Genomic DNA, 14040 nt, shown 5'->3' on the forward strand with positions numbered 1-14040 from the left:
TCGTCTGTAGCCATTGATGGACTGGGTCGGAATGGAATGCGTCTTATAGAAGGTTAGGTTGACATTTTTTTTTTTCAATGAATTTAAGTGTTATTCGAAGTTCATACAAATATAAACTGCTGGAGCTTTGGTTATTGCCATCGGTTTTCTTGTTCATGGAGAGTTTTTATGATAGCTTATAATAGTAAGTGTTTTAGATGTGACGACTTCATCCCCTTCTCCTTTTTGTAAAATATACTCATATTTCTACTGAAAGGTAGATTAAGCGACTGAAATAATGCACAAAGTGTTTGCTTTCACTAAACGACTGAAAAAAGCAGTGCGAGATATTTTCTTTGCCATTACGTTGCAAATTGCCTTACATCAAAATATCCATCATAAAAGTAGATTGAACATCATTTGAACTTAATTTTATATTGATCAATTGTTGTATGGAGCTAGAGAAATTAAACAGGCTGTAACGACACCCCATTTTCTTGCCAAGCGTTTAGTTAAACACTTTAAGATACAATAACAAAAATTAACGGGACTCAAGGTTAAATGGAACGTTTTTGAAGAGCATATCTGATGAGTCCAGCAGCAAACTGATCGGGAAGACAAAACATGGTTATAAACGTCGTAATGTTTGAAGGTCCTACTTATAGTAATTTTCAGGTAATTTTTGATAAATGATGACAAATAAAACGTTATTCTGGTTAGAAAAAATGTAAACTGAATGTTTAAAACTCAACGTTTCGGCAAAAACTTCAGCCTTCATCTGGGGGAAGTGATACGATTTGTTACAACGAGCACAAAACATAGCAAGAAAAATGCAGATGTTTGCCTTATTAAGCTAATGTCCTTAGAGCTTCATTCAAATACTCATGCGGCAACTGAAAGCCGTAGTCATTCAAAAATATTTTTTTATCATGAATCCATCTGGCTAAAGGTCTGTTTTATTATTTGAAGGTCCCATTTGTAGTTGTTTTCAGATAATTTCTTGTTCCCGCCCGATTGGAATGATAAGAAGTGTTGTCCGGTTGATATCTGATAGTTGATTACGGTAGTGAGTCTTAACCCCGAAATGAAGGGTGTATACCGAACACCCTATCGGTAAACTGTAAACTCACACGATTGCGTTGTGTTTAACTCAGCTTTAAATCGGCAAACTCACAAAAACTGGTTCGCTGTTCAACTCACAATTCACCGTACAATTTCTCGCTCACATGTCATTGCCTTATTTGGAAACGCGATCAACGTCACATAACAACAACAACTATGGGGGGAGGGCTTAGTCTACTACTCTCGCACACAACTCCCCTAAAAATTGAACCTATCAATTTTTACAATCCTTAACAAAAGATCATGCAACTTGTAGACAAGACACAAAAAGTGCAAAATCTAACATAAACAATATAAAAGTTCTTTGAGTATCGTATCTAAAACCAATTTTGGAACACAACTGACACTGATCTTACTTCATGCTGGGCTAGTACAGAAATGTATTTTGTTGGGAGAGGGCAGGGTGGGCTCTTATTTGAGGGCAGGCTCTCATTGACTTTTTGGGCTTTCGGGGTTGACGCTTATTCGAAGTGGGTGCTTATTCGTAGGTCGGCAGTTTATTGCATAAATATGGCAAACTGCCAAGAAGGCTTCTTGGAGTGCAAGAGTATTGGAGCCATGCCAGTGAAAGAATATTTTTGTACCATTAATTTAGGGTTTCTGTTAAAATTTGTAACAACCAGGTCTTTTACTTTTAGAAAGGGTCCTCCAACCCCAGCTTTAAAGTTCTCATATTTGAATGGGGGAATGGTTGATGGAATTATATATTATAACATTACGACCATCAGTTGATTCACTGACAAAGATCAGTAACCCAATGAACACACTATTATGGACAACAAATTCATATTTGTTTTTATTGAAATGGGGAAGTTTATCCTCTGGGAGAAATTTGAGCTTTTTATAATCTAAGCGATTTTTAAAGATCGGCAGGGGCTGGAGGGGGGGCTCCCATATAAAAATGAAAGGGATAAACTCGAAAAGTTTGAAAAGAAGCCCTAAAATGTATCAGAATTCTGCTTTGTGGGCATGATCTGAATAATTGTTTTTTATCATTTTATTTAGGAGGTACCAAATCAGTTGATTGACATTTTCTGCCTGTCATATTTTTTGGCTCACTACCCTAAAAGCTATCACACTGTATCTGACGGTAGTAATTTTAGCTTTTAACACCCTAAGGGGTATCAAACCACAAATATTAACCCCTAAAGGGTATGGCAATCACCCCCGTCAATTTCGTATGAGATTTCCACCTCCCCCTGCCGGGGGTATTTAAGGCGACTTAAGGCGACTTTAGGCAACTTTAAGCGACTTAACGCGACTTAAGGTCCCTGAGTAGGCCTACTGTAAACTCAGTCGATTGCTTTGTGTTTAACTCAGCTTTTAATCGGCAAACTCACAAAAACTGGCTCGCTGTTCAACTCTTAATTCACCGTACAATTTCTCGCTCACATGTCATTGCCTTATTTGGAAACGCGATCAACGTCACATAACAACAACGACTATGGGGGGAGGGCTAAGTATATTACCCTCGCACAGATGTGTCATTTACAAGACACACAGACCGCTTTGCAATGAAAAGTCAGCCGTGGCTAACAGATGCTGCATATTATTCGAATTTAAATGAAAGTTGTAGATTGTGATGTAGACCTCGTTTCGTGATTAATATTTTATGTTTGTTGAACAAATTGATGCTAAACAACAAAGCTAACCATTGGGAAGAAGGAGTCATCCATTAAGCTAATTGGTAGTTTTCAATATTCTTTGTTGTGATGTCTGAAAAAATTCGTGAATACCTTAGAATAATATATAAAAAACAGACTAAGGTGGATAGTTGTACGACTCTCAAAGGCAACGTGTCATTTCAAAGCACTAAAACGTTTTGATATTAATAGAAACCTACAAATGATGCTCCAGTTTTGCTATAAACTACCACCAGTATACTAAAATTCTCCTGATCGTCTGTAACCATTGATGGACTGGGTCGGAATGGAATGCAGCTTATAGAAGGTTTGGTTGACATTTTTCAACTCCTCGCATTTTCGTCTCCAAATTTTCGGTTAGAGCACATAATGAGTTATTGCTTCAATAATTTATTTGATTTCTTTCTCCCGGTGTTCTGGAATTAATGTCTTGTAACTATGGTTAGGTATTTTTGAAAGGTACATGTCGTGTGGTAACATTTTTTACCTTTTGAAATATTTATTTATTTGCTTTCCTGTTTTTTTTTTTTTTTTTCATGTTTTCTTAGTATTTACCACGTTAGTTGAATGACTTGTAAAAAATCCACAGTTTCAAGCAAAGCTTGTAAAGTCCTTGGCGTTGAGCGGCGAAACTTATATAACTGTCCCAGATCGGTAAGGGAAACGGCGTACAAGACCTTAGTCCGACGAACCCCCGAATATGGAAGTGCCGCATGTGATCCGTACCACGAGAAGGACTTCGAAAAGCTGGAGGGAGTTCAGAGAAAGGCAGCACGATTCTGGGCTTTCAACTACAACCCTTATGCAAGCGTGACGGAAATGCTGAAGGAACTTAATTGGGAAACCCTAGCCACTGGAAGGAAAACCGCCAGACTATCTTTTATGTATAAACTCTCCCTCAAACTGACGGATTTTTCAGTAGCTGCCCACCTGAAACCAAACAGTGAAAGTAGAACCCGAGGGAGCCACTCTTTTAAGTTTATAGTACCCAGGGCAAAGAAAGATGTTTTCAAGTTTTCCTTCTTCCCGCGCACAATCAGCGAATGGAACTCCCTCCCCAAAGATATTGTAAATTCAACGTCCGTATATAGTTCTAGATCTAAGTTGCTCGATAGCTTTTAATACTCTGCCGTATTAGTTTTATTCAGTTTTCATATTATTGTATGCTTTTAAGCTCTTGGATTTTAACATTGTTATTGTTATTATTATTTTATCAGTTGGTGTGATATCTTGCGATTTTACAAACTTAATAGATTGTAGATGTAGAAATGGCCTCCTTGTTTTAAGTACAGGAAACAATAACCGTTTCTTGCCTTCCCTATTTTCTCTTAGGGAGTGGAAGTTCTAGTTTCATCCGAAAGACTACGATGGCACTGCTTTTACTACTATTAATTTGGAGACAAGGGATGGTAGGTCCAAATCATCATGTAAGCTTTAGCACTGGTGGTGTAATGGTTATCACCCCCGACTAGTGTGCGAATTTTCTTTCAAACATTTATTTAGAAAAAAATATGGAGCGCGGAATACGAGAAATAAAACCATATCTACTTATAAACCATAAACTACAGCAAAAATTATTCGTCAACATGAAAGTTTTTCTTTGACTTTACCACCACTTTTAGGTTGTTTCCCAAGATAATTGTGTTGCTAGAAGCGGAGGAAAACCTAAACTTGACGTGACCGTGTCGTTGGCCAATATCTCTGAACCCATTCTGCAAAGGTGGGTGTCGTTTTTTCAAAGTGTGACCGCAACATAAGATTAGAATGCGCCTTATCCTCAACCTGAAAACTCTCTTCAGGAGACCATTCAAAGGATAGCAATTATTATGTGTAAGAAATGCAAGTTTTGGTTTTCAACATTATTAAGGATATTTTACATATAGTAGTTGGTCTTTAACATCTCATAACATGCCAAGACATAAATGGTTTATCTAACAAACGATTTATTACTCTATTTTCTTGCTTTTCTTTGCAATTTTTTTTATCTTAACCAGGAGCTAGTTTTTTTGACGTTTTCATTTTTCGACAGTGGCTTAGTCACCAATCACCTTATTATAGCTCACAAACCAAGTTCTCGAGGGGCAGCCGCTAACATTGTTGTGAGGTGGTCATTTCCTTCAACACTCAAATTCAACTCTGCTCAAGCAATACATGGACCACAATACACTGGCTTGGTTGACCACGAATCGGCCTTAATTGTGAAGGTAACATCACACTTGAATGGAATTGTAGCTCATTCTGAACTGCCGGCAATGTTAAACTGGACTATTAACCTAACGCAGAAATACTAAAGAATCTTTCGTCTCTTTAGAAGGCCTTTCAAGCTCTGTGCATTGGAAGGATAATTTGGATCTGATTTTCTCACTGAAATTGATAACCTAGCAACATAACTGACTTTGCTCTTTAATTTGGGATTTACCCATGAGAAGAGACCTCTTTTCTTTAGATTATAATTTAAAAGGTGTTTAATAAAGTGTCATCCCAATTAAGGATGCAGATGATAATGGCCCTTTTGCATTCATCAACATTTATCGATTTTAGTTTGTGCAAATGGCTCCTTGTGAAAATATCTTCCTCGCTGTCAAGTTCCATGTTGATCAGCAGAAGATAACCTCATCTGGGAAGACTGCAGAAACGTCGATCTTTGTTACAGTAGAGTACACTTGGGAAGATGAAAGTCCCGATGCAGCGCCACATACTGAACAAGCATACTCGACTTTTGTGTACTACGCGCCAGGTTAGTAGCTTTTACCTTAACGTAATAAAAAATAGCAAACAAACAAAAGGACACAAGCACAATAAAACAAAGTTTACTTTGTAGAGCTGTGGATAAAGGCAAACCAACCAAATCTGGCTACCTGAAGGAACTTAAAAGCAAGAAGCTAAGTTAGACAAGTAGTATTGGAAAGTTTTCGTTCAATTCTTCAAAAACAAAACGACATGACATGTTTTGAAGGTACATTGGTCATCGTCAGTGTGACAGTTATGAAACAAGTGTTGAAGTTTATAGCGCGCAAGTCACAATGCGTACGTTACATGACGTTACAGAATATTACGTTGCGTTGATTCAAAGTTACAACGCAGCTAGAATGCACGTGCACTAAAATGGTTGTTAGTCAAGGTGCCTACAAGGAAAGCCTCAATTACAACCTGGCAAAATTTGTAAGCAACCTTCTCCAACCACACATTCCATCTGAGCATGTTGCTTCGGATACTGCTTCACATTTGTTCGTGATATTAACAGGTTTTCCATGAAGGGGAATTATATGGTCTCGTTTAATGTGGAGAGTATATTTGCCAACATTCCCTTGGTTGAACGTATTGACCTGGTGGACAATTACATCAACAAAGGAAATCCAGGCTTCAAACTCAGCGCCTCTGACCTGAAAAGACTTTACTCTTTTGCGACCACCGAAACCCATTTTTTGTTTGAGGGCACATTTTACGATTAGATTGATGGTGTAGCTATGGGCTCCCCCTTAGTCCCCGTTCTTGCCAATATATACATGGGACCCCATGAGAAGCTGTGTCTGGAACAATACAAGGATTCTGCAGCATTATTCTACTGTCGTTATCTACACGACACATTTTGCCATTTTCCCTCGGAACAGGATGCTGACCTTATCTTTATTTTTATTAACAGTCAACACCCAAAAAATTATTTCACTATGGAGAAGGAAATTAACCATGATCCACCCCACTCGATGAGCTATTAGACAATAAAGCCTCAAACTTCCCTGTCACCACCACTTATCGCAAAAAGACCTTCACAGGTGTGCTTACCAATTTTCTGTGTTTTACACCCCTTTGCTACAAAATTGGGCTGGTCAAAACTCTCAATTGACAAGACGTTTAAGATCAATAACACCTGGTTGGGTTTTCACAATGATATTCAGAAATTAATCGAAATCTTTCGTAAGAATCTATATCATGAACATGTCTTAACAGGTTAATCAATCGTTACATATCCAAAGCAGGAGAAGGGGAAGGCACGATCCCCTACGTTGGCCGTTTCCCGGGTATAACACAGAATAGAGTGCATTAACTCATCAATCGATTCTGTGAACTTTTTGATATCAGCCTTATGTTTTCTACGTTCAAATTCAAGCACTTGTTCCACGGGAAAGATCCTCTCCCTGAGAGGCTCCGTACGCACGTTGGTGAAACCGGCCAACATTTTCTACGCGCATCTACGAGCACTTATACTCAGACAACTCTTCTCACATCTTCAAACATTTGCAGAATTTAGAGTCTTGTCGTACCTCCTGTTCAACAGATTGTTTCAAATTTTAGATTCTGCAGCTACTAAATTTCAAGTTAAGCTTAAAGAATCTATGTACATAAAATGGAAAATGCCCGACCTCAATCAGAAGGTGAAATATATTAATTTGACACTTTCCTTGTTACCACCTTCACCTACAGTCATTTTTGTTAGGTGCACGTGCATTTTAGGTCCGTTGTAACTTTGAATCCATGAACCGTAGTATTCTGTAACGTAATGTAACGTATGCATTGTTACTTAATAATACACGCTATAAAATTCAACACTTGTTTTCGTAATACTGACGATGCCGGATGAACCGTCAAAACATGTCTGAAAAATCAAAAAATAGTCGTTTTGTTTTTGAAGATTTCAACATTGTTGCTGTTGTCTCGACCATATCTTCAATTCTTAAAAGTCTATACAGTGCCTTAAAAAGAGCCTTTTGTGATTATCGGGAGACATTATCATTTATGTCTCCTTTCCCACGCGTAATACAATTAAGTGCCAATATTCAGTTTTATGCCAACAGACGAGCTTCCTTTGCTTAGAGCGTCAAAACACAGATAAACCAGCCAGTGTTGGGATTAATATTGGCCATGCGTCATGGCCGCTTTTATTAATTAGTAATTAAATCCAATAATGTAAAATAAAACCAATGAATAACTATCATTTTAATTATTAAGCTCTAGCAAAGGTGAGGGCACTATAAGAAAGGCCAACAACAAGTTGAAAATGTACACAAACAAAATAATTGAAAAAAAAATGACAAAGATGATGAAAGGGGAGGAGGTGGGTCGAACTCGGAGAGCGTGTCAAGTCTGAGACTGAGAGGACGAGCACGAGGCAATGGCCACATTTTATACTGGCAGTTTGAAGTCGAGGCTAAGTGCTTTTCCGTGAAAGCTCGTGATTATTGCTCAATGTAATTTTTATTGTTACTTTGGTCACAGGATAGTCTTGTGACTCTTGCTCAATATTTTTATGTAATGAGAATTAGGGTTTTATCGAAAATATACTTCCAGTCACGCCCTGAAACGATGTTCCACCACAACTCCCCCACAGGTCTATACCGAGTTAATTAATAAGCCTAGTTAATCTATTTAAATCACTAAGTAGGCAGAAGTCATAAAAGTTTTTATTTGCCGGCAAATAAATTCCTTTTCATTGGACCATGTTCCATTATGACGTGTTTGATGTCAGGGCTTACCTTAAAGACAAAATAACTGCGACCCCCTGCCTGTGACTGAAGCAGTAAGAACTTAAGATGAATCTCTTATCAAATAGGGCATATACCCAGGGATATCCTCTCTGAATCTAAAACTTTCCTCTTTCTTTCGGTATCAAGTGTAATCTTAGGTTTCTAAGCCACCAAAATGATCAGGCCACACACCAAGGTTTCAGTGGATGAAGAAATATTGAGTTACAAGGTTTGTTCCATTGCATAGATCATCAGAGTATCGATTCATTCTGCTTTGTCTAGTGTGTTCCAGTTTTCGTCCGTTGGGGATGAGAGACGGTAGGATCAAGGAAAGTCAGCTATCTTCTTCGTCTTACATGAAGACCCAACTGAACAGAGTCGGAAATGCTCCTTACTATTCCAGACCTGGCTCTGTGGGTGTGTTCATGGTGGAAGAAGGATTTCTTCAGTTTGACCGGAATCACTTCCTGCAAATCGACTTCCGCTCCAGGGTTAAAGTTGAAGCGGTAAGTTAGTGAACAAACCAGGAACGTTCCGAGGCCTGAGATGACAACGAAAAAGCAAACAAATAAGCGAAGCAAACGAATGAAAAGACCTTTCTTCATTTGCGACAGCCTACCTTTAGAAGGGACACTAAAAGTGGGGAATACCTACACTGCGAGAATAACTCGCTTCAGATGTTGCGTGAAACAATCTATTCTTCTCTTGAAGGTAATGCGTGGAAGTCATTAATCAGATAAATAACGCTATTGTTTATATCTATTAGATAAAAAATCTCAGCGATGATTTTAGCGTGCATCATCCGATTTTGCATTGAGCACTTCTGTAACCTTTTTTCTAAATACCGTCAGCCTTTATTTCATGGTCACCTGTACACTGCTACCTCAGTAAATGTTTGAGAAAAAGTCTTCCTTCTTCCAGCTTTCCATCAAGGGATCACGTGACGGTCGTGTTAGTTCGTTCCAAGTGTCCTTTAGCGATGACGAGATAATCTGGAAGGTTTTAAAAGAAAAAAGAAGTGGGAAGGCAAAGGTAACTATAAAGGTCTAGCGTAGATCGCTATTTAAATTAGCACCCTGACCCTTAATGTTCATGTAAGGCAACTGCACTGTGTAGTGAAAGCTTTGTTATGTTTCTAAGTATGGTCAGTAGATTCCTTCTCCCTTCCACTACATTTCTTCTTTTGCATTTATGCTGTGTACTCAGAAACTTCAGAAATAAAGTAAATTAATAAAACTCAACAGAAAAACGACAAAATGATATAAAAATGAAAATGTGCGATAACCGATCTGCTTTCAAGGCCATTTCCCTCGGCAGTTTAAATATCGGTCAACATTAGGTCTTGATTGGTTACAAAGGCTACAGTGGAGGGAACTTCAATGTTACAATACCTAAGGCTATGAAAACGCAGTGACATGAATATACATCAGTCGTACACTCCAGATAATGGGTTTCTGGTCTCCACAGGCTGTATAGGACTAAACGGGGATAAATAATATTTGTGACTCATAAACACTTTTCTATATTTATTGCCAACAGCCATTAATTTGAACACGTTCATACATCGTAAGCCACAGGGGTAAGATGGGAAACAAGCACAGAGTACTCAACTTTACAAGCCCCTTTTGCCAAAAAAGTTAATTACTTAAACGAGTCAAATATCCTCTCGCAGTTTTCCCGACGACATCAAACTTTCCTCGCAAAATAAATTGCTACACTCATAATATTCAGTTGAATTCCTGTGTGAAATTGATGCTGCTCTCATCTAAAATCGATACAAGTAATTCTCTTTTTCTCCTTTATTAGGAATTTCCAGCTAATGACAAGTCTACTGCTGAAAAAATTGTAATTTTCAAGCCACCAATCGTCAGCCAGTTTTTACGAATCAATCCGCGCTCGTGGGTCACTAACGTGTCAATAATGGCGGTCGAGTTTTATGGATGTTACCTTCAGGACAAAAGAAATGGTAGGAAGTAACTGTATGTTGTTTGCACAAAAGTAAAACTTTATCTCGTTCCGTCTTCTTAGCAATAAACAGCAATTTTAGACCATCATAAAAGGGGCACTGTCACCGAGATATCTCTGCGTTTCGGTCAACACTGTCGAAATATTTAACAAGATCCTTCTCCTCTAACACTAAATTTCCTCTATAGAACGCCGAGAGGAAATATAAAGTGATTTCTCGTAGGAAAATCAAACTATAACCAGGTTTTTAGCGATTCATTCAAAGATACACAGGAAGAGCATGAAAACATGGACAATTTTTCAGGTTGCAATCTATTTCCATCCCAGCCATCCACAGCCAAACCTTGGAAAGTGACGGTTAAAGGTGCACTGTCACAGACACTGTTCAAATATTTTACAAAGAACTTTTTTTTCTAATATTACATTGCTCGTAGAACACTGGGAGGAAAAAATTAAGTGATTTCTCTCAACAAGAACAGAGTATAATAAGTTTTTAGCAATTTATTATCTATGGACACAAAGAATCTGATTTCAAGTTGCAATCCATTTGCATTTTAGCCATTTGCAGCCAAAAATAGTTAATAATGCTTTCTGTGTACTAGAAGGATACTTGATTACCAAACGAGACTATTGTTCTAATGTTTTAATTGATAAGAGTATGTTTTTGGTTATTCAGAGAGAGTGAAATTACAAACAGATAATATGTAGAATCCATATCTCAAGTCACAAGTACCCAACCCCACACAGATTCATAAACGGCACAAGAAGCCGCCATGTTTTATTACGTGCACAACACATTGCAAAGACCCCCCTCCCTCCTTTAAAATTACACTGCCCTCCAAGTAAGGACACCCCAAAAAGTACATGATATTATAATTGTGACAAATGCTGCTTAAAATAGAAATGTTTGAGAATGCAGTAAACTGTTCAATTTACAGGCTAATTAAAAGGTTATACCCAATCCCCGTAACGCTTTGGTGCTCTTTTTCTCGGAAGTGTGACCGGTTTTCTGACTTTTCACTTAGCTGTGGGTATAATGGCTGACGACGTGGTTTTCTATGCTGCTGTCAGCGCTGGTGTTTTCACGAGGCCTAAACAGCCAACGTTGTCACTTTGAAATGGATTTACAGACTTAACTGGCCTAATATCTAGTACCTCCACGAGTGTGTTTTCTCCGTTCGTACGAGAAACGGGCCGAGGCTCTCTAAATCTGACCCTAACGGTTTTTTTGCCATTTCCCCCGTTGGCAGCAATGTGAAGAATTCATAGCTCGGGTCTCGAGGCACTTAAGCTCAAACAGATTCATAAACACAACAGCCGCCATGTTTTATCTCTCACACTACACATTGCAAAGACTCCGTGGGAGGCGGGGTCGGATGTTGCAATCGATTCCTAACAAGGGTAGATACAAGTCCGCTACAATAGCATTGTCCTCTTAACATATGGATGAATGCATCAATATGTCGAATATGTTTAAAAAATGGATTATACAAGTTTTGATGTGTTCTGTTTTTCGGGCGATGAACCTCTAAAATATATTATGGAATGTAAATTAGTTCTTTGTATTCGTTTTATTTTAGTTAATTGCGCTAATTTACCCTTTATAGTACCACGCCCTCTGGGTATGGAGTCTGGCGCCATCAAAGATTCTCAGATAACTGCTTCCAGTGAAACAACAGGCGGGAAGCGGGAACAGTCCCGTCTAAATGCGGGACTAGAAAAAGCGTGGTGTGTTAATGAGACGGATTCCATCAGGAAATTGACAATTGACCTACAGAGAGAGTATTCAGTCACTAAGGTAAAAGATTTAACATATGTATCTTTTACATGTCTTCCAAACAGCGTCTAAGTACCCTGCACAAGTCAAGTCGACACAGTTTTCAACCACTGAAAAGTAAATTGCAGACAATTAGCTATTGTGTCAATGATAATGTTACGGTATTCGATAAATACTATAAACCCCGGTCTTTGAATGATTCCCAAACAGCAGTTCTTCACATTCAAACAAAAGAATGAGTAACAGGTAAACGGACGAAGTACTTAAATCGATTACTACTTCACGTGTTTCATTATTGCTTTTATGGAAAATTCAATTTATTTTTACTTTTGAAGTGAGCCCTCTTGATGGGTTCTTTTTTCTCTCAGGGCAAACTTCGAATAAAATGTTTTAAATAAAAAAAAATTATTTTAAGCGGTTGAGTGTTAGTATGTTTCGGCGAATTTTACTGAAATTGGGACCTGTAACACTTGTATTTCCGTCAGGTTTAATATTTGTATCGTTTCTATCTACACATGTTTTTTTTTTTTAATCTATTAAAACCTAGCTCTCTGTTGGCTGTAAGATGTTTTTCGCAGGCTATATGCTCTGAATTTTGCTTAAAATCAGAATGTTGCCATTTACTGTCAAGTGTAATTACATAAAGGCTTTTTTTTACTTCAACAGGTTTCAATCCAGGGGAAAATGTGCCAGCCTGGCAAAGAATGCGAGATGCCTCCTGAGTTCGTCTACCTTGCATTTGATGGGGTCAACTATGAAGAGAATGGAAAGAGGAAGGTATATTGAAAAGACAAAAAAATAACATTTGGGATATTACTACAGCGTGTCTGCTGCTCAACAATAGGGCTCTCTAACTTCTGAGCTACACGCCTAGCTTGTTTACTGACCATTTTTCTCATAGGATTGCTAACTAGATTGGGGAAATGTGCAGTCGCTCTTTACTTCTACCAGTCAAGGTCGTTTTACTTTGTACAGTCAAAAAATCCTTCCGTTAGCGATTTTTTTTAGAATTATACTAGGAGGCTGTTCATTAGTTTTAAAATTGGTTGAGTTTGACAATGAAAAAAACTCGAATCACTAAGGTAACAGTTTTGTTCTAGCTCCAGCTCTCATAACAAACCTGGCCACTCTCCCAGAAACAACAACGCTAATTAAAAGAAACGATGATGAACAAATGAATCGTTCCATGGTGTACTGAGCGCATATGCTGTGTGATCAGAGAATACTGTTATGAAAGTAACTTGGGCTGCGAAGGTGATAACTATGAGGAATAATTCCATGGAAAATTGTCGGACACAGCAGAAAAGAATATTGGCGATCAATACGAAGTCGAGGGACTTTAGAGGAGACGTATCCGGGGTATGGCAACGTGCAACAGCAACGTAAAAATTCAACACAAATGTTAATTATTGTTTCTGTTGTTATTGGCTTTTTTTGTAGCGTTTCCGAGGAAACCCAGTTGGCCACGTAATTACACACACCCTTGTCGTTCCTCAAAAAGCCTCAAGAGTGACCTTTGACCTCAGCGGTACTCAAGGCGAGAGATGTATGCGAGTAGAGCTTTATGGGAAACCCGTCGAAGAAACAGGTAATTGTTGTGTAACATCCATACTACGTGTGAACAGAATTTTCTGGCTGTGGCATTGAGGTTGCCTTTATGGAAAGATTTTAACAAAATCATTTGAGGAAAAGATTGGCCGTTGGAATTAGAGAACCTGGCCTCTGTAGCGGGGTGGTTGTTATAGACAGATCTTTAATGCTTAGATGTTTAACAAATTCTTATATGGACTACATATATCTTAGCCTTATTAGCATTAATTTAGCATAAATGACAAAATTCGCTAAAATGCACTCTATCAATTAAAAATGGTTAGGAAACTTAGTGCTGTCCGAAACTTTGAGAATGATATGTTCCATTGCTTATTCAAGAAAAGAAAATTCAAAGTATCAAGATTGTGCAAAGTATGTATGACGGGTTGGCAACTCTTGCCATCCAGACATACATTCCTTGTAAATTTCAGAATTTTAGAAAGCTAAATTATTAAATTAAGAATATTTAACAAATCGTACTGATATTCGCCTTGTTTAGCAA

General features: G+C 38.1%; 1 protein-coding gene across 2 annotated transcripts in view; it reads left to right on the forward strand.

The window, feature by feature from the left end:
- LOC146483421 (uncharacterized) overlaps nucleotides 1-14040 on the forward strand; it is a 203206-nt gene that overhangs the window by 175707 nt on the left and 13459 nt on the right. The window contains exons 2-11 of one of the 2 annotated variants that reach the window (XM_085105652.1): nucleotides 4077-4153; nucleotides 4367-4464; nucleotides 4774-4948; nucleotides 5286-5481; nucleotides 8489-8712; nucleotides 9128-9238; nucleotides 10013-10172; nucleotides 11779-11969; nucleotides 12615-12725; nucleotides 13389-13536. The exons of the other annotated variant lie outside the window; for it this stretch is intronic. Of the exons in view, the coding sequence (XP_084961778.1) occupies nucleotides 4112-4153; nucleotides 4367-4464; nucleotides 4774-4948; nucleotides 5286-5481; nucleotides 8489-8712; nucleotides 9128-9238; nucleotides 10013-10172; nucleotides 11779-11969; nucleotides 12615-12725; nucleotides 13389-13536 (1456 nt within the window). The 5' untranslated portion in view covers nucleotides 4077-4111. The remainder of the gene's footprint in view (nucleotides 1-4076; nucleotides 4154-4366; nucleotides 4465-4773; nucleotides 4949-5285; nucleotides 5482-8488; nucleotides 8713-9127; nucleotides 9239-10012; nucleotides 10173-11778; nucleotides 11970-12614; nucleotides 12726-13388; nucleotides 13537-14040) is intronic. 2 annotated transcript variants of the gene reach the window in all.

The sequence above is a fragment of the Pavona decussata genome, unplaced genomic scaffold (assembly GCF_977016875.1).
Source record: "Pavona decussata unplaced genomic scaffold, jaPavDecu1.1 SCAFFOLD_38, whole genome shotgun sequence".
NCBI classification, from domain to species: Eukaryota; Metazoa; Cnidaria; class Anthozoa; order Scleractinia; family Agariciidae; genus Pavona; species Pavona decussata.